Below are 25,400 nucleotides of genomic sequence, written 5' to 3' on the forward strand. Positions count from 1 at the left end.
AGTGCGCAGGAGCTGTGCAGGTGGGGAACTACTTGCCAGGTACAAAAACCATCACTGCTGCGCGATGCTTTTGTATGTGTGCAGGGGGGGGGGGGGGGGGGGGCAGGGACTGACATGCGGGGCGGACTACCCCTGTGCTGGGCGTCCCCCCACGTCAGAGTAAATGATCGTAGATGTGCTAAATTTTGCACTTCTACGATCAACTCTGAATTGCCCCCAATGTTTTATACATAGCATGAAGCCAGAAATACAGCACTCTATCTGTATCGCACTCTCACACCGGGGAGTACCAACCATGCCAAGTCACTTTTACCGACAAATGTTACTAAAAAGGTTTACCCACGTGCTCTCTACACCGCCACAAAATTCCCAAATCCTATCTGCAATAAATAAGAATTTACTTACCGATAATTCTATTTCTCGGAGTCCGTAGTGGATGCTGGGGTTCCTGAAAGGACCATGGGGAATAGCGGCTCCGCAGGAGACAGGGCACAAAAGTAAAGCTTTTACAGGTCAGGTGGTGTGCACTGGCTCCTCCCCCTATGACCCTCCTCCAGACTCCAGTTAGGTACTGTGCCCGGACGAGCGTACACAATAAGGGAGGATTTTGAATCCCGGGTAAGACTCATACCAGCCACACCAATCACACCGTACAACCTGTGATCTAAACCCAGTTAACAGTATGATAACAGAGGAGCCTCTGAAAGATGGCTTCCTAAACAATAACCCGAATTAGTTAACAATAACTATGTACAAGTATTGCAGATAATCCGCACTTGGGATGGGCGCCCAGCATCCACTACGGACTCCGAGAAATAGAATTATCGGTAAGTAAATTCTTATTTTCTCTATCGTCCTAAGTGGATGCTGGGGTTCCTGAAAGGACCATGGGGATTATACCAAAGCTCCCAAACGGGCGGGAGAGTGCGGATGACTCTGCAGCACCGAATGAGAGAACTCCAGGTCCTCCTTTGCCAGGGTATCAAATTTGTAAAAATTTACAAACGTGTTCTCCCCTGACCACGTAGCTGCTCGGCAGAGTTGTAATGCCGAGACCCCTCGGGCAGCCGCCCAAGATGAGCCCACCTTCCTTGCGGAATGGGCCTTAACAGATTTAGGCTGTGGCAGGCCTGCCACAGAATGTACAAGTTGAATTTTGTTACAAATCCAACGAGCAATCGACTGCTTAGAAGCAGGTGCACCCAACTTGTTGGGTGCATACAGTATAAACAGCGAGTCAGATTTTCTGACTCCAGCCGTCCTTTAAATGTATATTTTTAAGGCTCTGACAACGTCCAACAACTTGGAGTCCTTCAAGTCGTCTGTAGCCGCAGGCACTGCAATAGGCTGGTTCAGGTGAAACGCTGATACCACCTTAGGGAGAAAATGCGGACGCGTCCGCAGCTCTGCCCTATGTCGAATGGAAAATTAAATAAGGGCTTTTATAAAACAAAGCCGCCAGTTCAGATACTCTCCCGGCCGAAGCCAGGGCCAGTAACATAGTCACTTTCCATGTGAGATATTTCAAATCCACATTCTTTAGTGGTTCAAACCAATTGGATTTAAGGAAATCTAAAACTACATTTAGATCCCACGGTGCCACCTTAGGCACCACAGGAGGCTGTATATGCAGTACTCCTTTGATAAAAATCTGGACCTCAGGGACTGAGGCCAATTCTTTTTGGAAGAATATTGATAGGGCCGAAATTTGAACCTTAATAGATCCCAATTTGAGACCCATAGACAATCCTGATTGCAGGAAATGTAGGAAAACGACCCAGTTGAAATTCCTCCATCGGAGCACTCCGCTGCTCGCACCACGCAACATATTTTCGCCAAATACGGCGATAATGCTTCGCGGTGACTTCCTTCCTTGCCTTTATCAAGGTAGGAATGACTTCTTCTGGAATGCCTTTTCCTTTTAGGATCTGGCATTCAAACGCCATGCCGTCAAACGCAGCCGCGGTAAGTCTTGAAAAAGACAAGGACCCTGCTGAAGCAGGTCCCTTCTCAGAAGTAGAGGCCACGGATCGTCCGTGACCATCTCTTGAAGTTCCGGGTACCAAGTCCTTCTTGGCCAATCCGGAGCCACTAGTCTTACTCCTCTTTGCCGTATAGTCCTCAATACCTTTGGTATGAGAGGCAGAGGAGGAAACACATATACCGACTGGTACACCCAAGGTGTTACCAGCGCGTCCACAGCTATTGCCTGCGGATCTCTTGACCTGGCGCAATACCTGTCCAGTGTTTTGTTGAGGCGAGACGCCATCATGTCCACCATTGGTTTTACCCAACGGTTTAATAGCATGTGGAAAACTTCTGGATGAAGTCCCCACTCTCCCGGGTGAAGGTCGTGTCTGCTGAGGAAGTCTGCTTCCCAGTTGTCCACGCCCGGGATGAATACTGCGGACAGTGCTATCACGTGATTCTCCGCCCAGCGAAGGATCCTGGCAGCTTCTGCCATTGCCCTCCTGCTTCTTGTGCCGCCCTGTCTGTTTACATGGGCGACTGCCGTGATGTTGTCCGACTGGATCAACACCGGTCTTCCTTGAAGCAGAGGTTCCGCCTGGCTTAGAGCATTGTAGATTGCTCTTAGTTCCAGAATGCTTATGTGAAGAGACTTTTTCAGGCTCGACCACACTCCCTGGAAATTTCTTCCCTGTGTGACTGCTCCCCAGCCTCTCAGGCTGGCATCCGTGGTCACCAGGATCCAATCCTGCATGCCGAATCTGCGGCCCTCCAATAGATGAGCCTCCTGCAACCACCACAGAAGGGATACCCTTGTCCTCGGCGACAGGGTTATCCGCAGGTGCATCTGAAGATGCGACCCTGACCATTTGTCCAACAGATCCCTTTGCATGGAATCTGCCGAAAGGGATTGCTTCGTAAGAAGCTACCATTTTTTCCCAGGACTCTTGTGCATTGATGTACAGACACCTTTCCTGGTTTTAGGAGGTTCCTGACCAGGTCAGATAACTCCTTGGCTTTTTCTTCGGGAAGAAAAACCTTTTTCTGAACTATGTCCAGAATCATCCCCAGGAACAGCAGACGAGTTGTCAGCATTAATTTGGATTTTGGAATATTCAGAATCCATCCGTGCTGCTTTAGCACCTCTTGAGATAGTGCTAAACCCATCTCTAGCTGTTCTCTGGACCTTGCCCTTATTAGGAGATCGTCCAAGTATGGGATAATTAATACGCCTTTTCTTCGAAGAAGAAATATTATCTCGGCCATTACCTTTGTAAAGACCCGAGGTGCCGTGGACAAACCAAACGGCAGCGTCTGAAACTGATAGTGACAGTTTTGTACAACGAACCTGAGGTACCCCTGGTGTGAGGGGTAATTGGAACGTGGAGATACGCATCCGTGATGTCCAAGGATACCATAAAGTCCCCTTCTTCCAGGTTCGCTATCACTGCTCTGAGTGACTCCATCTTGAACTTGAACTTCTTTATGTACAGGTTCAAGGACTTCAGATTTAGAATAGGCCTTACCGAGCCATCCGGCTTCGGTACCACAAAAAGAGTGGAATAATACCCCTTCCCTTGTTGTAGAAGAGGTACCTTGACTATCACCTGCTGAGAATACAGCTTGTGAATGGCTTCCAAAACCGTCTCCCTTTCTGAGGGGGACGTTGGTAAAGCAGACTTCAGGAAACGGCGAGGTGGCTCTGTCTCTAATTTCAACCTGTACCCCTGAGATATTATCTGCAGGATCCAGGGATTTACCTGCGAGTGAGCCCACTGCGCGCTGTAATTCTTGAGACGACCGCCTACCGCCCCCGAGTCCGCTTGCGAAGCCCCAGCGTCATGCTGAGGCTTTTGTAGAAGCCGGGGAGGGCTTCTGTTCCTGGGAAGGAGCTGCCTGTTGCTGTCTCTTCCCTCGTCCTCTGCCTCGTGGCAGATATGAATAGCCCTTTGCTCTCTTATTTTTAAAGGAACGAAAGGGCTGCGGTTGAAAGGTCGGTGCCTTTTTCTGTTGGGGAGTGACTTGAGGTAGAAAGGTGGATTTCCCGGCCGTAGCCGTGGCCACCAAATCCGATAGACCGACCCCAAATAACTCCTCTACGCATCGCCTGTCCACTGTCGTGTCCATAAAGCTCTTCTGGCCGAAATGGTTTGTTCTAACGACAGTAAAATATTGTCCCTGTCCAGGGTATCAATATTTTCGATCAGGGACTCTGACCAAACTACCCCAGCACTGCACATCCAGGCAGTCGCAATAGCTGGTCGTAGTATAACACCTGCATGTGTGTATATACCTTTTTGGATATTTTCCATCCTCCTATCTGATGGATCTTTAAGTGCGGCCGTCTCAGGAGAGGGTAACGCCACTTGTTTTGATAAGCGTGTTAGTGCTTTGTCCACCCTAGGAGGTGTTTCCCAGCGCTCCCTAACCTCTGGCGGGAAAGGGTATAAAGCCAATAACTTCTTTGAAATTAGCAGTTTTTTATCGGGGCACCCCACGCTTCATCACACACGTCATTTAATTCTTCTGATTCGGTAAAAACTACTGGTAGTTTTTTCACACCCCACATAATACCCTGTTTAGTGGTACCTGTAGTATCAGCTAAATGTAACATCTCCTTTATTGCCAAAATCATATAACGTGTGGCCCTACTGGAAAATACGGTTGATTCGTCACCTTCACCACCGGAATCAGTGCCTGTGTCTGGGTCTGTGTCGACCGACTGAGGCAAGGGACGTTTTACAGCCCCTGACGGTGTTTGAGGCGCCTGGACAGGCACTAATTGAGTGTCCGGCCGCCTCATGTCGGCAACGACTGCTTAAGCGAGTTGACGCTATCCCGTAATTCCACAAATAAAGGCATCCATTCTGGTGTCGACCCCCTAGGAGGTGACATCCTCATATTTGGCAATTGCTCCGCCTCCACACCAATAACGTCCTCATACATGTCGACACACACGTACCGACACACAGCAGACACACAGGGAATGCTCTATACGAAGACAGGACCCACTAGCCCTTTGGGGAGACAGAGGGAGAGTCTGCCAGCACACACCAAAAAGCGCTATATATGACAGGGATAGCCGTATGATTAAGTGCACCCTTATAGCTGCTTTTATATTAATATATTGCCATTTATTTTGGCCCCCCTCTCTGTTATACCCTGTTTCTGTAGTGCAGTGCAGGGGAGAGACCTGGGAGCCTTCCTGACCAGCGGAGCTGTGACAGAAAATGGCGCCGTGTGCTGAGGAGATAGGCCCCGCCCCTTTTCCGGCGGGCTCGTCTCCCGCTATTTAGTACATTTAGGCAGGGGTAAATATCTCCATATAGCCTCTGGGGCTATATGTGAGGTATTTTTAGCCTTTTTAAAGGTTTTCATTTGCCTCCCAGGGCGCCCCCCCCCCCAGCGCCCTGCACCCTCAGTGACTGCCGTGTGAAGTGTGCTGAGAGGAAAATGGCGCACAGCTGCAGTGCTGTGCGCTACCTTAAGAAGACTGCAGGAGTCTTCAGCCGCCGATTCTGGACCTCTTCTTGCTTCAGCATCTGTGAGGGGGCCGGCGGCGTGGCTCCGGTGACCATCCAGGCTGTACCTGTGATCGTCCCTCTGGAGCTTCATGTCCAGTAGCCAAGAAGCCAATCCATCCTGCACGCAGGTGAGTTCACTTCTTCTCCCCTCTGTCCCTCGTTGCAGTGATCCTGTTGCCAGCAGGAATCACTGTAAAATAAAAAAACCTAAGCTAAACTCTCTAAGCAGCTCTTTATGAGAGCCACCTAGAATTGCACCCTTCTCGGCCGGGCACAAAAATCTAACTGGAGTCTGGAGGAGGGTCATAGGGGGAGGAGCCAGTACACACCACCTGACCTGTAAAAGCTTTACTTTTGTGCCCTGTCTCCTGCGGAGCCGCTATTCCCCATGGTCCTTTCAGGAACCCCAGCATCCACTTAGGACGATAGAGAAAACCATTTTATATAAAGCTGCTGAAACATGAACCGATAAAGCTATAGCGTCTCATTTAGTGCTGGGGCAAATTTGCTCTGAGACAAAGCGCGTTTTGATGCTCAGATGTGTCCACATACACCTTTCCCCATTTAAGCCACATGGGCAAATTACCCATACAATGTAATCTGCAAAGTAGCCACACCTTTTTCTTACGACATACTACTTTATCCAAATTCTTTTGCGGCAAAAAAAAAATTGGGAATCCATCCAATCGCTACTCATGGTGGAACGTCTTAGCGCTGCTAAGCATTTTGTGTTAAAGGAAGCAAAAAGGGACAGGAGTATTAGGACACATCTGTAAGAGGTACAAATGAAGGTACCCCAGCTACTGCATGTAGCACACAACTCTATTTTAACAATATCAATTCTATAACAATCAATTTGTTGCATCGCTATTCTCACCCCTAAGGCACACGTAAAATAACATCATTATAATATAATGGGTGATTCTCCAGAAAGTGAACATTCCTTTTACACTAATTTGTTAAATTGTTCTTATACGAAAACTTAATTGCATAGAAGAAATACCTTCCCATTAAGACCCACTAAAATCTTGGTATTTTGGAGAAGTATGTAATTTGAATTTGTGTAGTTGTCACGTGCATCACGGAGAATATCCCTAATAAGTGCAATCAGTAGTCTTCAGAGATCGCAAAATGAATTGCTGGACACATGCATTTGTATAATTAAAGTATTTCACTCTGAATACAGCTGTCTGTTTCAGGGCACAATGTTGGCTTGGGCATATCGAAACAAAAGCTTCATCATGAATATCAAAACATTGAGGAAATCTGAGAAAACCTTGAAAAGCATCAATCAACATAAAAACAAAAAACATCAAAGATGACACATTCCTTATGTCCGAAGGGACATTAGGGAGGACACCAAGGGGCATATGTGAGATTTACAATAGCCTTGGCACTTTGCATATCTGCACTTTATGAGGGGTTGGGTGCACACAATACCTCTCCTATAGGCTGCCAGAAAAAAGACAGGACCCTCCTACCAAGTGACTCAACATTAGAAGCTACGTCTGACACACTGACATTGCACCATCATCCCAGTAATGTGTACCCTATCAGCACGGTGGATGGGGCATGATATAGAGAACCTGCTTCTGGGACCAGAAAACTGTTGAAAAAAGGGAGGGGGGGCAGGCAAAGCAAGACACAGACAAACCTTGGTGGAGAATGTGCTGCCGCAGTAGAGGGATTATATTATTATATTACAGCTGGACGGTGATCCAACATGGGAATTTGTCACTAACAAAATAATGGAGTGGTCCCAACAGAGAATCTGTGCAGGTTTATGCCCCCCCCCCCCCCACCCACCGATATCACTTGTTGTTAGTTACTTTCTGCTGATCAGTGGTGATAATTCCCCAATAACTATCGTGACTCCATGATACCAGCCAGGGCAATTACAGGTCTGAGAGAGGATCCCTCTACATCAGGGTTAGGTAGCATGCAGCTCTCAAGCAGTTGTAGGACTAAAAGTCTCAGTGTGCTCGGACACCTAATGGCTGGTCTGGTGAGCTGGGACTAGTAGTTCCACAACTGCCTATCTACAAATGCAGAATTCAGCAGCGCGTTCACTTTAATTCAGCAGCAACAATAAAGAAGCGATTCGGACTCTCACAGGAACATACAAGTCTCTGGCAAACTTCACATGTTTTACCCTTTGACTCCAAAGTTTATAGAATATCCTGTCCCACACTGGCGTGCAAAAATAGACAGCCCCCACCCCCAGACTCACAGCTCAATGTTTCCTGCCAAGTTGCAGAGGCATTCCAATGTTATGACCCAGAACAAGGCTGGGGGGCCAGGGGGCAAGTTAAATGCATCCGAATTTGAGAAACACGTCTTTAGGGAGGAGTACGGTCCAGAGGTTACCCATACGGGACATCACATGGGAGGCAGAGAGACATTGGAGTAGAGAGCCACTATCGCAAACAGGAGAATCATTTGGTCACAATTCTGGAATTTCCAAATCCATTTTCACTCTGCTTCACAGCCAGTCTCAGTCACTGCGGCTCATTATACGGGACTCTGCATAGTTCTTTCATTACAGCAAATGTTTAGTCATGGGAAGTTTCCAATGTGCGAAGTCTTAACATGTCCTTATCAAATGCAGACAACTCTATGGCTTTACCCAGCACAGCTACCTAGCAGGACGTGCAATATGTGACATAAAACAAATTTATCCATGCACCACAAGCCGTGTCAATAAAGCAGGTACATAAACAGAATAAAGAATTTGACGGCAGATAGGAACCACTTGGCCTGTTAGCCTGCCCATGTATACAGGTGCATGGTATGACAAAACAGGGGTCCTTTCACACAGAACAGTTCTATAAGGTGTATGCATACTATACTCCACAGACCAACATCCACAGCTCAGTCTCTAGCTAGAGCTCTACCAAGTCACTGGTTACAGCTTCCTACAGGTAGCGGTGATTGGCCGCAAGACAGTGCAGGGGGGGGGGGCGGGGGCGGGAAGGGATCAGTGATTGATGCAAGACCGTGCGGGGGGTTGTGGTAGGCAGTGATTGGCAGCAAAACAGTGCAAGGGGTTGGGGAGCTGTGATTGGCTTCAAGACAGTGCATGGGGGGCAGCAGTGGTTGGCTGCAAAACAGTGCAAGGGGGGGGAGGGGAGCTGTGATTGGCTTCAAGACAGTGCAAGGGGGGAGCAGTGATTGGCTGCAAGACAGTGCAAGGGGGGGAGCAGTGATCGGCTTCAAGACAGTGCAAGGGGGGGGGGGGGAGAGCAGTGATTGGCTGCAAGATAGTGCGGGGGGAGGGAGCAATGATTGTCTGCAAGACACTGCGGGGGGGGAGCAGTGATTGTCTGCAAGACACTGCGGGGGGGGAGCAGTGAACTGCTGCAAGACAGTGCAAGGGGGGAGCAGTGATTGGCTGCAAGACAGTGCAAGGGGGAGCAGTGATTGGCTGCAAGACACTGCAAGGGGGGGGAGCAGTGAACTGCTGCAAGACAGTGCAAGGGGGGAGCAGTGATTGGCTGCAAGACAGTGCAAGGGGGAGCAGTGATTGGCTGCAAGACAGTGCAAGGGGGGAGCAGTGATTGGCTGCAAGACAGTGCAAGGGGGGGAGCAGTGATCGGCTTCAAGACAGTGCAAGGGGGGGGGGAGCAGTGATTGGCTGCAAGATCGTGCGGGGGGAGGGAGCAATGATTGGCTGCAAGACACTGCGGGGGGGGGGGAGCAGTGATTGTCTGCAAGACACTGCAAGGGGGGAGCAGTGATTGGCTGCAAGACACTGCGGGGGGGGGGGGAGCAGTGATTGTCTGCAAGACACTGCAAGGGGGGGGAGCAGTGAACTGCTGCAAGACAGTGCAAGGGGGGAGCAGTGATTGGCTGCAAGACAGTGCAAGGGGGAGCAGTGATTGGCTGCAAGACAGTGCAAGGGGGGAGCAGTGATTGGCTGCAAGACAGTGCAATGGGGGGGAGCAGTGATTGGCCGCAAGACAGTGCAAGGGGGGAGCAATGATTGGCTGCAAGACACTGCGGGGGGGGGGGGGGGGGAGCAGTGATTGTCTGCAAGACACTGCAAGGGGGGGGAGCAGTGAACTGCTGCAAGACAGTGCAAGGGGGGAGCAGTGATTGGCTGCAAGACAGTGCAAGGGGGAGCAGTGATTGGCCGCAAGACAGTGCAAGGGGGGATCAGTGATTGGCTGCAAGACAGTGCAAGGGGGGAGCAGTGATTGGCTGCAAGACAGTGCAATGGGGGGGAGCAGTGATTGGCCGCAAGACAGTGCAAGGGGGGGAGCAGTGATTGGCCGCAAGACAGTGCAAGGGGGGGAGCAGTGATTGGCTGCCAGACAGTGCAAGGGGGGAGCAGTGATTGGCTGCAAGACAGTGCAAGGGGGGAGCAGTGATTGGCTGCAAGACAGTGCAAGGGGGGAGCAGTGATTGGCTGCAAGACAGTGCAATGGGGGGGAGCAGTGATTGGCCGCAAGACAGTGCAGGGGGGGGGGCAGTGATTGGCTGCAAGACAGTGCAAGGGGGGAGCAGTGATTGGCCGCAAGACAGTGCAATGGGGGGGGGGAGCAGTGATTGGCCGCAAGACAGTGCAAGGGGGGGGAGCAGTGATTGGCCGCAAGACAGTGCAAGGGGGGGAGCAGTGATTGGCCGCAAGACAGTGCAAGGGGGGGAGCAGTGATTGGCTGCAAGACAGTGCAAGGGGGGGAGCAGTGATTGGCTGCAAGACAGTGCAGGGGGGGCAGTGATTGGCTGCAAGACAGTGCAGGGGGGGGGGGGGGGCGGGAAGGGATCAGTGATTGATGCAAGACCGTGCGGGGGGTTGTGGTAGGCAGTGATTGGCAGCAAAACAGTGCAAGGGGTTGGGGAGCTGTGATTGGCTTCAAGACAGTGCATGGGGGGCAGCAGTGATTGGCTTCAAGACAGTGCAAGGGGGGAGAGGGGAGCTGTGATTGGCTTCAAGACAGTGCAAGGGGGGAGCAGTGATTGGCTTCAAGACAGTGCAAGGGGGGAGCAGTGATCGCCTTCAAGACAGTGCAAGGGGGGGGGGGAGCAGTGATTGGCTGCAAGATAGTGCGGGGGGAGGGAGCAATGATTGGCTGCAAGACACTGCGGGGGGGGGGGGAGCAGTGATTGTCTGCAAGACACTGCAAGGGGGGGGAGCAGTGAACTGCTGCAAGACAGTGCAAGGGGGAGCAGTGATTGGCTGCAAGACAGTGCAAGGGAGGAGCAGTGAGTGGCTGCAAGACAATGCAAGGGAGGAGCAGTGATTGGCTGCAAGACAGTGCAAGGGGGGAGCAGTGATTGGCTGCAAGACAGTGCAAGGGGGGGAGCAGTGATTGGCCGCAAGACAGTGCAAGGGGGGGAGCAGTGATTGGCCGCAAGACAGTGCAAGGGGGGGAGCAGTGATTGGCCGCAAGACAGTGCAAGGGGGGGAGCAGTGATTGGCCGCAAGACAGTGCAAGGGGGGGAGCAGTGATTGGCTGCAAGACAATGTAAGGGAGGAGCAGTGATTGGCTGCAAGACAATGCAAGGGAGGAGCAGTGATTGGCTGCAAGACAATGCAAGGGAGGAGCAGTGATTGGCTGCAAGACAATGCAAGGGAGGAGCAGTGATTGGCTGCAAGACAGTGCAAGGGAGGAGCAGTGATTGGCTGCAAGACAGTGCAAGGGAGGAGCAGTGATTGGCTGCAAGACAGTGCAAGGGAGGAGCAGTGATTGGCTGCAAGACAGTGCAATGGTGGGGGGGGGAGCTGTGAATGGCTGCAAGACAGTGCAAGGGAGGAGCAGTGATTTGCTGCAAGACAGTGCAAGGGAGGAGCAGTGAATGGCTGCAAGACAATGCAAGGGAGGAGCAGTGATTGGCTGCAAGACAATGCAAGGGAGGAGCAGTGATTGGCTGCAAGACAGTGCAAGGGAGGAGCAGTGGTTGGCTGCAAGACAGTGCAAGGGAGGAGCAGTGAGTGGCTGCAAGACAATGCAAGGGAGGAGCAGTGGTTGGCTGCAAGACAGTGCAAGGGAGGAGCAGTGATTGGCTGCAAGACAGTGCAAGGGAGGAGCAGTGGTTGGCTGCAAGACAGTGCAAGGGAGGAGCAGTGGTTGGCTGCAAGACAGTGCAAGGGAGGAGCAGTGATTGGCTGCAAGACAGTGCAAGGGGGGGAGCAGTGATTGGCTGCAAGGCAGTGCAAGGGGGGGGAGCAGTGATTGGCTGCAAGGCAGTGCAAGGGAGGAGCAGTGACTGGCTGCAAGACAATGCAAGGGAGGAGCAGTGAATGGCTGCAAGACAATGCAAGGGAGGAGCAGTGATTGGCTGCAAGACAGTGCAAGGGAGGAGCAGTGATTGGCTGCAAGACAGTGCAAGGGAGGAGCAGTGATTGGCTGCAAGACAGTGCAAGGGAGGAGCAGTGATTGGCTGCAAGACAGTGCAATGGTGGGGGGGGGGGGAGCTGTGAATGGCTGCAAGACAGTGCAAGGGAGGAGCAGTGATTTGCTGCAAGACAGTGCAAGGGAGGAGCAGTGAATGGCTGCAAGACAATGCAAGGGAGGAGCAGTGATTGGCTGCAAGACAATGCAAGGGAGGAGCAGTGATTGGCTGCAAGACAGTGCAAGGGAGGAGCAGTGATTGGCTGCAAGACAGTGCAAGGGAGGAGCAGTGATTGGCTGCAAGACAGTGCAAGGGAGGAGCAGTGATTGGCTGCAAGACAGTGCAATGGTGGGGGGGGGGGAGCTGTGAATGGCTGCAAGACAGTGCAAGGGAGGAGCAGTGATTTGCTGCAAGACAGTGCAAGGGAGGAGCAGTGAATGGCTGCAAGACAATGCAAGGGAGGAGCAGTGATTGGCTGCAAGACAATGCAAGGGAGGAGCAGTGATTGGCTGCAAGACAATGCAAGGGAGGAGCAGTGGTTGGCTGCAAGACAGTGCAAGGGAGGAGCAGTGAGTGGCTGCAAGACAATGCAAGGGAGGAGCAGTGGTTGGCTGCAAGACAGTGCAAGGGAGGAGCAGTGATTGGCTGCAAGACAGTGCAAGGGAGGAGCAGTGGTTGGCTGCAAGACAGTGCAAGGGAGGAGCAGTGATTGGCTGCAAGACAATGCAAGGGAGGAGCAGTGGTTGGCTGCAAGACAGTGCAAGGGAGGAGCAGTGATTGGCTGCAAGACAGTGCAAGGGAGGGGAGTAATGATAAGCTGGGAAATTGTCACATAAAACATCTGATATAACGACCCTGCGTTCCTTTCAACCGGGCCAATTAACATCCATCCTGCCTACAATATGCCCCCCTGGGTCAGCAGATGCTCCATCCCGTGCAGAGGGTGGCACATTGCTTCCTGCCAGGGTTTCCTTGGGACGTGTGATTGCACACTCCAGGAGCTGAGCAGGATGCTCAGGAGCTGAGGGTACCTACCCCGACAGATCAATGGTACGCTGGACTTACCACAGGAGCAGCACGTGAAGCAGTTGGTGTGGAACAGGTTGCCCATGGCTTGGCAGGCCTGGCTGGCTCCGTACACCCCCTTCCCACATTTGATACAAATTCCTGTGGAGACAAGAGGAGAGTCATCAGCATGGAGGACCCAGAGACACACCCGAAACCCCATTCTACATAAGCCACAATAACACATCAGGCACCTACATGTTCCGTGGGGAGAGCCAATACCAGAGATAACGGGACTTGGTGCCTCAGTGAGGTCACTAGATAATGGTTTGAATTGGTTAAGCCCAATGAATAAGCAGTAAGCGGGGGTATCGGGATGTAGTTAATATCCCGGCAGTCAGAATACCGACAGCTGCGCCAGGGCTATTCCCCCTCGTGGGTGTCCACGGCACCCATAGAGTGGTAATAGAACCTGTAGCGAGCGCAGCGCGCCCGCAAGGTGCTTTGTATCGCTTGCCCCGCTGCCGGCATTCTGACAGCCGGGTTTCCGGTGTTGGTATACGGACCTCCGGGATCCCGGCTGCCGGGGATTCCATCCCCAACCCGGGGTAACATGTGCAGATTACTACAGGGGGATGCATAACCAGGGCTATCTGTAATATGTTATCCCACAGTATTTCTGTATTATACATATATTAGAAGCAGATATCAGCACAGTAGCAGTCTCATACAGAATATTACAGCCATATATCAGTCTTCTACAGTATATAACAGCAAAAGATCAGACTTATACACTGCAGAAAGTGCAGCAAGTGACATGGAGCAGAGCACTCCTCACCCGTCCTCACACGTGGGAGATGGTAGGACGCAGTCTGTTCCATCCTTCATGTTCTCATTTCCCAACTGACAGAGGAGCGCTTGTATAAGTAGCGGAAAAGGTGTCAGACATCAGGGATGAGAAAGACATGTCCGGACACCGCTCGAGTGCAGAGTCACCTGTAAGACTGGTGCACAACTCTGCAGAACGTGCCGCACTGGTGACAGCTGGAAGGCGCTATATGGATCCGTGACGGCTGAGCAAAACATTACCACTAAACGGTGCAGGAATATACCATATAGAACATACAATACATACGTCTCTGACAGAGATTCACCTGCAAACCTTTGTTATGGGGCCTAGTGCAGGTTAGACAGTAAGTGTGAGTGGGTGGGGACTCCATTGATTCTCCCCGCAGCCACCATTAGATGGTGCCCAATGGAGCAATTCCATTGTTGCTCTGTTAGGGCGCGCTGAGCCATGGGCAGATGAATGGCTGCCAACCCCCCCCCCCCCCCCCCCTCCTAAGTGTGAGAGTAAACTAGTTTGGCCACTCGTAAAGCAAGATGCTTCCAGGACACTCCTCATCTGCCACTGATCAATCACATTTCCACATTTCTCGGATTACCATTACAAGAATACACGGGGGGGGGTGATTCAACTGTTTGCACCGGTAGATGTCAATGCAGGGCGCCCGACGGAGCAATTCAATGGTTACTCCGTTCAGGCGTGAACAGCTGCCAGAGCTTTCATTTCTGCTCAGCCAATTAAGCTACATCTGCCAAGTTAAGGACAATCCGAAAACTTGGCCTGCTGGAGACACGGGAGGTAAGAAATTCAGCCCTGGATCACAGCAGCCTGAGGTGTGGGTGCAAAACACATGGCAGATATTGCAAAGCCTGTCCTCATCTCCTGCTGGAGTCCCCCAGTATCTGTCATACAGGATTCTTTTCTTTATTTTCTCTTAATGCAACCCAATACTGTGGAACGGTTACATCACATAGTTACCTTGTGACACCTGGCGGACATAAGGTGTGGGCGGCGCAGCCATTTAATGGTTCCGATACAGCTACTGCAAGACGTCCATTACAGATAATGCTGTATATATATGCGGTCCTGCTTTGGGTGGGGGGGTTTAGGGGTCTGGTCACCACATCTGAACCCTTTGTGGTCTCATTGATTTATCTCAGAGACAGAAATGCTCTCTAGTAATCACCCACAGCCATCTGCTGCTAATCACCGTCTGTATCCTCTCATCTGGCAGAGAGACGAGCCAACCTGACCTGTAGAGACCTCAATATTAAAGATTTTTGCAGTCTGAAACGGAACGGAATGACCAAAGGCCACAGGTATAGTCAAATAAGGTCACCCAGCAATACTGGTGGACACATGCTAGAGCAGAGCGGAGACTGGCTGCGGATCTCTTACACCTTGCTGAACAAAAATCGCCAAATGTTGAACTTTCATATACAACTTGTAGACTTCATGGATGGGTCATCAAAGGCGCCTGTGCACCCTGCAGCATGTTAACAGTGGTTTTGGCCTTTTTGACACAAGCTATAGCTCCCTTATTTCCAAGGGTGTACAGACCTGGACTAGAGGCCTGAGCCAGACTCTGTAGCAGGAGTTCGGAATCGGTCAGAATTTGCTTTGCCTCCCACTTTGGGAAAGCACCAATGCTCCAATACTACACAACCAGCAGAGGGAGGTGTAAGTGATTGCACAACAGCAACTTAGCTCCAAAACTTGCAACCACAGCAGGGAGAATGGGGCCCTCCCCTAGGAGGCCCCCAGGAAATGGGGAAGTTTCCCTGTCACTGTCAGAGGTCCCCAGGATGGCTCAGCAGTTTGAAGACAGTATCGTTATGGCCCTGAAGGAACCAATGGACTTTAAGTTCATCATGTTGGGGAAATATGACGCCTTCTATAGACTAGCACTCCCGCTCAGACAATCATTCATACAAATACTGCCAGATGTCATAATTACACTGATCTCCATCCGTGTACACTGTCTCATCCAACACGTATGTACCACCATGACTGCACCAACATGCAAGTACCACCATGACTATTCTCCATCCCTGGACACTGCTTCATCCAACACGTATGTACCACCATGACGGTTCTCCATCCCTGCCTCATCCAACATGTATGTACCGCCATGACTGTTCTCCATCCCTGCACCATCCCTCAACCAACATGCATGTACTACCATGACTGTACTCCATCCCTGCACACTGCCTCATCCAACACGCATGTGCCATATTGCCTGTTCTCCATTCCTGCACACTGCCTCAACCAACACACATGTACCACCATGACTGTTCTCCATCCCTGCACACTACCTCATCCAACATGTATGTACCACCATGACTGTTCTCCATCCCTGCCTCATCCAACACGTATGTACCGCCATGACTGTTCTCCGTCCCTGCACACTGCCTCATCCAACACGTATGTACTACCATGACTGTTCTCCATCCCTGCACACTGCCTCATTCAACACATATGTACCACCATGACTGTTCTCCATCCCTGCACACTGCCTCATTCAACATGTATGTACCACCATGACTGTTCTCCATCCCTGCCTCATCCAACACGTATGTACTACCATGACTGTTCTCCATCCCTGCACACTGCCTCATTCAACATGTATGTACCACCATGACTGTTCTCCATCCCTGCCTCATCCAACACGTATGTACCGCCATGACTGTACTCCGTCCCTGCACACTGCCTCATCCAACACGTATGTACCGCCATGACTGTACTCCGTCCCTGCACACTGCCTCATCCAACACGTATGTACTACCATGACTGTTCTCCATCCCTGCACCAGCCCTCAACCAACATGCATGTACTACCATGACTGTACTCCATCCCTGCACACTGCCTCATCCAACACATATGTACCGCCATGACTGTTCTCTATCCCTGCACACTGCCTCATCCAACACGTATGTACCATATTGCCTGTTCTCCATTCCTGCACACTGCCTCAACCAACACACATGTACCACCATGACTGTTCTCCATTCCTGCACACTACCTCATCCAACACGTATGTACTACTATGACTGTTCTCCATCCCTGCACACTACCTCATCCAACACGTATGGTACTACCATGACTGTTCTCCATCCCTGCACACTGCCTCATCCAACACGCATGTACCACCATGACTGTTCTCCATCCCTGCACACTGCCTCAGCCAACACGCATGCTCTGCATAAGAAATCAACATGTAGAAACGGATTTGCTGCTGCTAAATATATGGGCAGGGCTGCGCATGTTATTGGGGGGGATGGTTGCCAGTGTGCAGAATTGGGAAAGCTGGAATACAATCTGCCCGATTATGCTGCTCTAAGCATGTTGTATGTAGTGAGGACAACCTACGGCTGGCTGTAGCAACGTGTGGGAATTGGTCACATCCTCCATCACCATGTACCACTGCCCATTTTGCAGTACTTACCGCCAACAACTCTTATTGGGGTCAGCCTTTCCTACAGCTAGCCGATACACCCGCTCAGCCGGTCAGGTGTCTGCACCTGGCAATGCACTAAGTGGACCCACCACATACAGAATGCACTATAGGAATGAAAGGGCCAACTGCGCATCAGTCAGCTCATGCGCGGATACAGGAGAATACTTCTAACCAACAATAAAAAGAAGTCAGAAATACTGAGCAAAGCATCTTCTAAGCACGGGGACACCAGACCCTCCACAGATAATATACATGCTATATAGGAGTTCCAGTATAATTTCCTTCTAAAGGTTTGTAGCTATATGTGCAGATGGTTTACCTGGCTGCTTACTTACATTACAAACTCTGCATCTTTCAGTAAAAATAAAATCTAGAAACCCATACACGAGATCTTACTGAGCCGAAATCTACAAGTCACATTACAGCCACAGGAAGGATTGGGAGGGGGGGGGGGGGGGACACTGCAAAAACACGCCAGTAATGTGCAATTACAGAATGCGGCACAACCATGCCCATGTGCTGCCTTCTGATAACGTGGCAGAATATCGGCGTTTAACCCCTGATGGGAAACGCTGGTTATCTCCACAGAGCATTTCCTTGACACTTGCAGCCATTGGAGAAAGCACATTCCTTACATATCAGACAGTGTTCCAGGATCTCTGGGCAGCTTAATCCTGGCAAATGGACTGCTGGATGCATACACCTGATCGGCGGGCTGGAGAGGGATCTTAGTGGATCCTCCTAGAACAAGCCGGAGGCAGTCTATGGATGATTACAGGGTGATCCGGGAACGGAGCGAGCGCCATCCTGACACAAGCATCATGGGAGGATTACAGGTCACACACATTGAAAGACATAGCTGTGCAGCGCTTCTTTCTTGTCTGACCACGAAATCGGCCTAAACCAAGACCCTTCACTCACCAGAGAAGCCAACAAGCATTTGTATTGAACTGACCACTGGGTGGCACTGTTCTATTGAAGTCTATGGTTGTATACCAGCAAACTGCCAGTACACAAGTCCCATTCATAATAAAGGCAAAACGTAGATAAAAGTCTATTTGACTCTAAACATACTGAGCGAACACAGTTATCACACTGAGACACATCTAAGTGACCAGATGGCCAAGGTCGTCAGAATGCAGTGTACGCTGCCCAGTTACTGCAGATATCCGTACACACCGGCAGACTGTAATCTGTGGAAGGAAGACGTAGGACGGGATTCTAGGCTCGAAAAACAACAGTTTGGGTCACCTTAGTTTTAAAGTACCATGGGCAAATGCAAAGAATACTAACTGGGTTTGCGTCGGTAATATCAACGCACCAGAATAGCGTGTGCCGATTCGGAAATTGGCTTATTTCTACCAGCAATCATCACACATAAAAACACTGACAAAAGACTAGGTGAGGATCTGATCAATCTACCCAGGGGACGTGCCAGAGCTAGAAGGGGCTGTGCTGCAACAGCTTCCCCCAGACTGGACTCAATCATTCTTTCAAGTACATTTAGTTGCTACAGGGCGCAGAGGGACGGCAGTCCCCCTAGACGATAAATGACAAACTAGGGAACAAAAAGCTTGTGAAGGAACGATAACCGCAATGTTTAGTTGTGTATTTGCTTGTCTTGGAATGTGATTATGGAAAAATGTGGGCGGCCGGGGAGGTGACTGGCGATGGGGGTGAGAGTGTTTGGGAAAATATTTTCACAAACCAAGCGTTAACCCTTTGCGGGGGCGTAATCTCTGCTGGTATAAGAGGAATGACATAAGAATGCGGAGGTTTAGTCGAATGCATGCCGAGATTCAGTATGTTCCCATTATTAACCCCCATTTATATGACGGCTACATAGTACACAGCACTTTACTGTCTCCATCAGCCCCTCCACCAATGGAGTGTGCAGTATGGATTCCCTACCCACCCGCTAGGGACCACCCCATACAAAGACCAATAAACTACCAGTCTATATTTGTGGACCGTAGGAATAAAACTGTACACGGACGGTTCCCTAATGGGAATAGAGGCCATGCCCCAGGGATGAGAGACCACAGTGCTACTCACCAGGCCATCCTGTTCCTTCACAGGAACTGCCACCATCACTGAGCAAGTCAAGAGTTCCAATGTATGGAAAGAATCAAATATACTGTAGATAAAGGGCTCGATTCAATTCGATGACCGTTGAATAACGCTAGGGAATTAACTCCCGGCGCTATTGAATACAGCGCAGTGGTAAGTCGGAGAATGCCCATTCTCCCAGACTAAACAGGGTGTTGTGTCGGGAGAACAGGCATTCTCCGACTTAGGTGCCCAGCGCTACGCTGTTTCCGCCGCGCTAAGGGCAGAAATCAGCATCGTGTCGGCACTTTTGTTGTACTTCTGCTTTCTTCTTGCACCTCCGGGGTGCAAGAAGAAATCCTGTCGTTGGGCGTCACATAGCACTGTATTGAATAGCCCCGGGAGCTATTTCCCGGCGCTATTCAACGGTCTATGAATTGAATCGTGCCCACGGTGTCTGTAAATGTATACCAACAGTGCAGCACATTCATGGGTCACCAAGGTAAGTTACTTGTAGAAAGCTAAATTTTGGGTGTACAGGCTGATTTCCCCACTCACCCCCACACTTAAGTGGGTATTACCAGCCAGAATCACCATGCAACCACAATAACCGTTTTCCCAACTGAACTGCACATAAAATAGGAGTGTGCACACACTGTAAGTGAAATTACAGAACGATTCAAGCAGCAATAAACAAAGATTTTACCGTGGCTAATTGAATCTGTCCAATAGTCTCTATTTACAGCCACTGTGTAGCAACATCTCTGCATTACACAATGTGGGGAAGGTGCGGACGGAGGACATTATTCCAGAGTTTCCCAAACTCTGCCATTACCATGCTTGAGCAGAGGTGACTTAAAGTAGCCCCGCAAATTTGATTTAACCATCTGGACTCAAGCATGATTATCCTTAAAACCTGGTTTGTAATGGCAGAGTTTGGGAAACTCTGCTCTATTCTATTAGAATAAAATCCTGTAATATGGTAATACATTTGTCCCATATACAGTCAGCACTCTTGAGTACTTCGGTTTTACTATGGGGGAAAGAGTTGGTGATCAAAACCCATTTAAGGGAGAAAATAAATAAATACATTTTACCTATGAAGTACATGTTACCTGAAGGTGCAGACGTGTTCTCTTCCATGTTGCACGGGATTGAGGCAATCTCCCTCTAAGAACGCCGCATAGTCCTGTTTGGACAATCGCATCGAAGAACCCTTATGACCCAGCACCACCGGCAGGTAAATAGGTATAGCCCATAATATGGCACACAGACGGCAGCGACTTCTCGTTCTGCCGAGACATGTCCTGACAGAGATTACAACCAGCGGCTACACAACCGTTAAAGAGAAAACACTTAGACTAGGAGGAGACCCAAGCCATCGCGCCTGTGGTTTAACTGCCCTTTAATTAATTGCTCAGTAAACAAAACGGGTCATTACAACCTTCTAAAGACACATTCATTTGACTCATCCCCGCTCCGTGCCATAGACTGGAATTAAAACGGCAAACTGTGCAGTAATTAAACTACTCTGCAACGTGCTGCTGTACGGCAGCAATGCAGAGACAGCCAAATGGGCTTTCCCCTCACAGACCAGGAACACGCAGACTGATGACTAAACCGCCACCAGAACCCAATTACTACAGCGAGCTTAGCCATCCGTTCACAGAACGTTACGTATTCCTCTCTACCCTACACATACCCCTCACGTATATGTTTAGTGGCAGATGTGACTGGAAGAGACGAGTAAATCTATCCCCATACACGGAGTTCTAAATTCACTAGGATGATGGATCTAGCCACTTCACCAAGTGCCTCATCTCTCAGTAAAGAGACCAACTTCTAGTAAATAAGACTAGTTCAGGCCTCAAAATGACAGAATCTCTATCTCGCCCTTTGCTGTACAGGAAATATAAAGTTACACCCCAGTTACGGACGCCAGTACACAAACACGGTCTACTGGATTTCTAGATCTCATATGTGCATTATGGTCTGGAGAGGGCATCCTGTGCCTTGAACGGTATACATCATTAGGTCGACCACTATTGGTCGACATGAGTTTTTCCACTTTTAAAATGTTTTGAACTTTTTCATACTTTACGATCCACGTGGACTACGATTGGGAATAGTGGCGAGCCATGCGAGGGGACACGGTGCACTAATTCGGGTTCCCAGTCACTTAACGAAAACGACATCAACATTTTTTTTTAAACACTCAGTTCGACATGGAAAAAGGCCGACATATGTCAGGTGTCGACTTAGTCAGTGTCGACCAATAGTGGTCGACCTAATGACTGTTGACCTAAGTATGGTTGACCGTATTGACCCATACCCCCTTGAACAAGAAAATAATTCTGTTTATTATATCATTAGGCAGTTTGTATTGTAGAGGTGATGGACATATATAACCTACAAAGCTCAATTTTAAATATTTGTGGTACAACTTACCCTACTAAAGCCTGGACTGTTCACAAATAATCACTGCCTACTGTTATATAAAGCAGCCTGTATTTTCTGTATTCATTATTTACTTCTCGCTATCCTGCCCCAGGGACCCACTGAAAGTGCACAAGTGAGGAGACCATCTGGCCCAGTCTGTTATGCTTACTGGCAAAGCGCCGGCGTTATCTCCCCACATCAAAGTTCCAACGTGGGAAAGTTGCGGCAGGGGCTCGGGATCCGTTGGGCTGGGAAGAAAGGAAGAGATTAGGGGGAACACACAGACGTGTACCAGGAGCCGGCCATTTATGCGTAGGACGCTCTGAACGTTTCCGCATTATGCATGCCGGGCAGACGGGGCTCAGATCTGCACTATTATTACAGGGGGGACACATGTTTGTGTAAGAGCTTTTCCTGGACCTCTTCCCACGCACGGAATACTCCTTATCCCAGACATATTACAGCCCAGACGCTCCTTAATCGGGAAACGCGGGATAGAGATGCAGCAAAGCGCAATGATTATTACCCCAAAGAAGGATGTTCTAGCGTTACTCGTCCTGGCAGCAAGAGGCGATAATGGGAACAGGTGTGAGAAAGTCTCCCGATTCTGGAGTGTGAGCAGAGTATCACCCCGACAGAGGGGGAGCCTGCCTCCTTTGCCGCAGTGAGACCGTAACCATGGAGGTCATTTGCGGTTATTGCAATTATGGGGATCTGTCTGTTCGCTTTTTCTCTATGGAACGCCTGACCTCCGGGTCTTCATGGAAACATTCCCATCTCTCACCCAAAATGACAAGTGTAAAAGGAGATCTAGTCCGGGATCGGCCCGTTAGTTTGGAGGTCCGTAACCATGGAGGTCATTTGCGGTTATTGCAATTATGGGGATCTGTCCGTTCGCTTTTTCTCTATGGAACGCCTGACCTCCGGGTCTTCAGGGAAACATCCCAATCTCTCCCCTAAAATTACAAGTGTAAAAGGAGATCTAGCAACACCGGTGACACGTAAATTACACGTCACCATCATGTGTGTGTACATGCATCTGCTCTATAGGAGGTGCTAAATGCACGCCTCCTTACAGGCATATACGGCAGTATGGCTCCATACACAAAGGCCTGCACAGATGTGCTTTGAGAAATAACGCCAAGTTCCGCTACACACATGGCGTGGGTTGTTGCACTGTACCCGCCCCTATATTAGTAAGCCATACTGTATTAGATATACAGCTCCTTCCAGGCAGCATGTGCATCTACCATGACCTGCGGCTCTAACACTAACGGACAAGCATTACCTATCCCGTTGCAGCGACTGGATAAATAATAAAGTCTCCAGCTATGACGAGTCTCCTCATGGGAATAAGCACACCAGGGACAGGTTGGGGTGGACACAGCTATTCTATAGCCTGACAATATTCAGGGGAGCATATAAAGTACCAAGCGAGAACGCTGGTCTACCCCCACTAAAGAGCAGGAGCTGAGATAACACAAGCCGGCAGTAACTGTTCACACACTGCATGGATGGAAGTAAATGCGGATATTCTCCCATATACAGAGTTGGGAGTATTTCTGCGGCCGGATTACCCCTATCCATACCATTGGTTTTATACCAGTCATCATTAGTTACGCACACATGCCCCAGTCCTGGGCAAGGTAAAATAGATCCATCTGACAACAGGCGCATTTATGTGTGCACATAGCACTGCATAACCCACCATTCTGCCCTCACTAAGCGTAGCCTGTGTGCGAACACCAAATTATAGCCGGTTACACCCCTCCATGCACAGAACGTGGTTTCTAGTCTACTCAGCTACACTCAGATGTGCTCCACAAACAGACAGCGCTCAGCTCTGCTCCGACCCCCAAATGTCTGCACTGCAGAGGGTTAGAGGAAATCCCAAGCTGGAGGCAGAATGTGGGAATACCAGCTTATTTCAGTGTAATGACCTATTCTGTTGCATCATTAAACGCTCCTGTATGAGAAACAGACCGAGTCTGACAAAGAGGATTATATTTATAAAATAGTTCCACCATGGATGAACTCACTGCGAGTCTCCGGAGCCCTGGTGCAAGTCCCGGTACTATGGATACACTTACTGCGAGTCACCAGATCCCTGGTGTAAGTCCCGGTACTATGGATGAACTCACTGCGAGTCACCGGAGCCCTGGTGTAACTACCGGTACCATGGATACACTCACTGCGAGTCATCGGAGCCCTGGTGTAAGTACCGGTACCATGGATACACTCACTGCGAGTCACCGGAACCCTGGTGTAACTACCGGTACTATGGTTACACTCACTGCGAGTCACCGGAGCCCTGGTGTAACTACCGGTACCATGGATACACTCACTGCGAGTCACCGGAGCCCTGGTGTAACTACCGGTACCATGGATACACTCACTGCGAGTCACCGGAGCCCTGGTGTAACTACCGGTACTATGGATACACTCACTGCGAGTCACCAGAGCCCTGGTGTAAGTCCCGGTACTATGGATACACTCACTGCGAGTCACCGGAGCCCTGGTGTAAGTACCGGTACTATGGATACACTCACTGCGAGTCACCGGAGCCCTGGTGTAAGTACCGGTACTATGGATACACTCACTGCGAGTCACCGGAGCCCTGGTGTAAGTACCGGTACTATGGATACACTCACTGCGAGTCACCAGAGCCCTGGTGTAAGTCCCGGTACTATGGATAAACTCACTGTGAGTCACCGGAGCCCTGGTGTAAGTACCGGTACTATGGATACACTCACTGCGAGTCACCAGAGCCCTGGTGTAAGTACCGGTACTATGGATACACTCACTGCGAGTCACCGGAGCCCTGGTGTAAATTCCGGTACTATGGATACACTCACTGCGAGTCACCGGAGCCCTGGTGTAAGTACCGGTACCATGGATAAACTCACTGCGAGTCACCGGAGCCCTGGTGTAAGTACCGGTACCATGGATACACTCACTGCAAGTCACCGGAGCCCTGGTGTAACTACCGGTACTATGGATACACTCACTGCGAGTCACCGGAGCCCTGGTGTAAGTCCCGGTACTATGGATACACTTACTGCGAGTCACCAGATCCCTGGTGTGAGTCCCGGTACTATGGATGAACTCACTGCGAGTCACCGGAGCCCTGGTGTAACTACCGGTACCATGGATACACTCACTGCGAGTCATCGGAGCCCTGGTGTAAGTACCGGTACCATGGATACACTCACTGCGAGTCACCGGAACCCTGGTGTAACTACCGGTACTATGGTTACACTCACTGCGAGTCACCGGAGCCCTGGTGTAACTACAGGTACCATGGATACACTCACTGCGAGTCACCGGAACCCTGGTGTAACTACCGGTACTATGGTTACACTCACTGCGAGTCACCGGAGCCCTGGTGTAACTACCGGTACTATGGATACACTCACTGCGAGTCACCAGAGCCCTGGTGTAAGTCCCGGTACTATGGATACACTCACTGCGAGTCACCGGAGCCCTGGTGTAAATTCCGGTACCATGGATAAACTCACTGCGAGTCACCAGAGCCCTGATGTAACTACCGGTACCATGGATAAACTCACTGCGAGTCACCAGAGCCCTGGTGTAAGTACCAGTACCATGGATAAACTCACTGCGAGTCACCGGAGCCCTGGTGTAACTACCGGTACCATGGATAAACTCACTGCGAGTCACCGGAGCCCTGGTGTAACTACCGGTACTATGGATAAACTCACTGCGAGTCACCGGAGCCCTGGTGTAACTACCGGTACCATGGATAAACTCACTG

General features: G+C 50.2%; 1 protein-coding gene across 4 annotated transcripts in view; it reads right to left on the minus strand.

The window, feature by feature from the left end:
• Positions 1 to 25,400, minus strand: part of LOC134969640 (Wilms tumor protein 1-interacting protein homolog) — a 156,267-nt gene that overhangs the window by 86,085 nt on the left and 44,782 nt on the right. For all 4 annotated transcript variants that reach the window (XR_010189512.1, XM_063945726.1, XM_063945727.1 and 1 more), the window contains exon 2: positions 12,894 to 12,995. Coding sequence is in view for 3 of the 4 variants with exons in the window: in XM_063945725.1 (XP_063801795.1) it covers positions 12,894 to 12,995 (102 nt within the window). In the remaining variant the exon portion in view is untranslated. The remainder of the gene's footprint in view (positions 1 to 12,893; positions 12,996 to 25,400) is intronic.

Source organism: Pseudophryne corroboree, chromosome 11 (assembly GCF_028390025.1).
Source record: "Pseudophryne corroboree isolate aPseCor3 chromosome 11, aPseCor3.hap2, whole genome shotgun sequence".
Lineage (NCBI taxonomy): Eukaryota > Metazoa > Chordata > Amphibia > Anura > Myobatrachidae > Pseudophryne > Pseudophryne corroboree.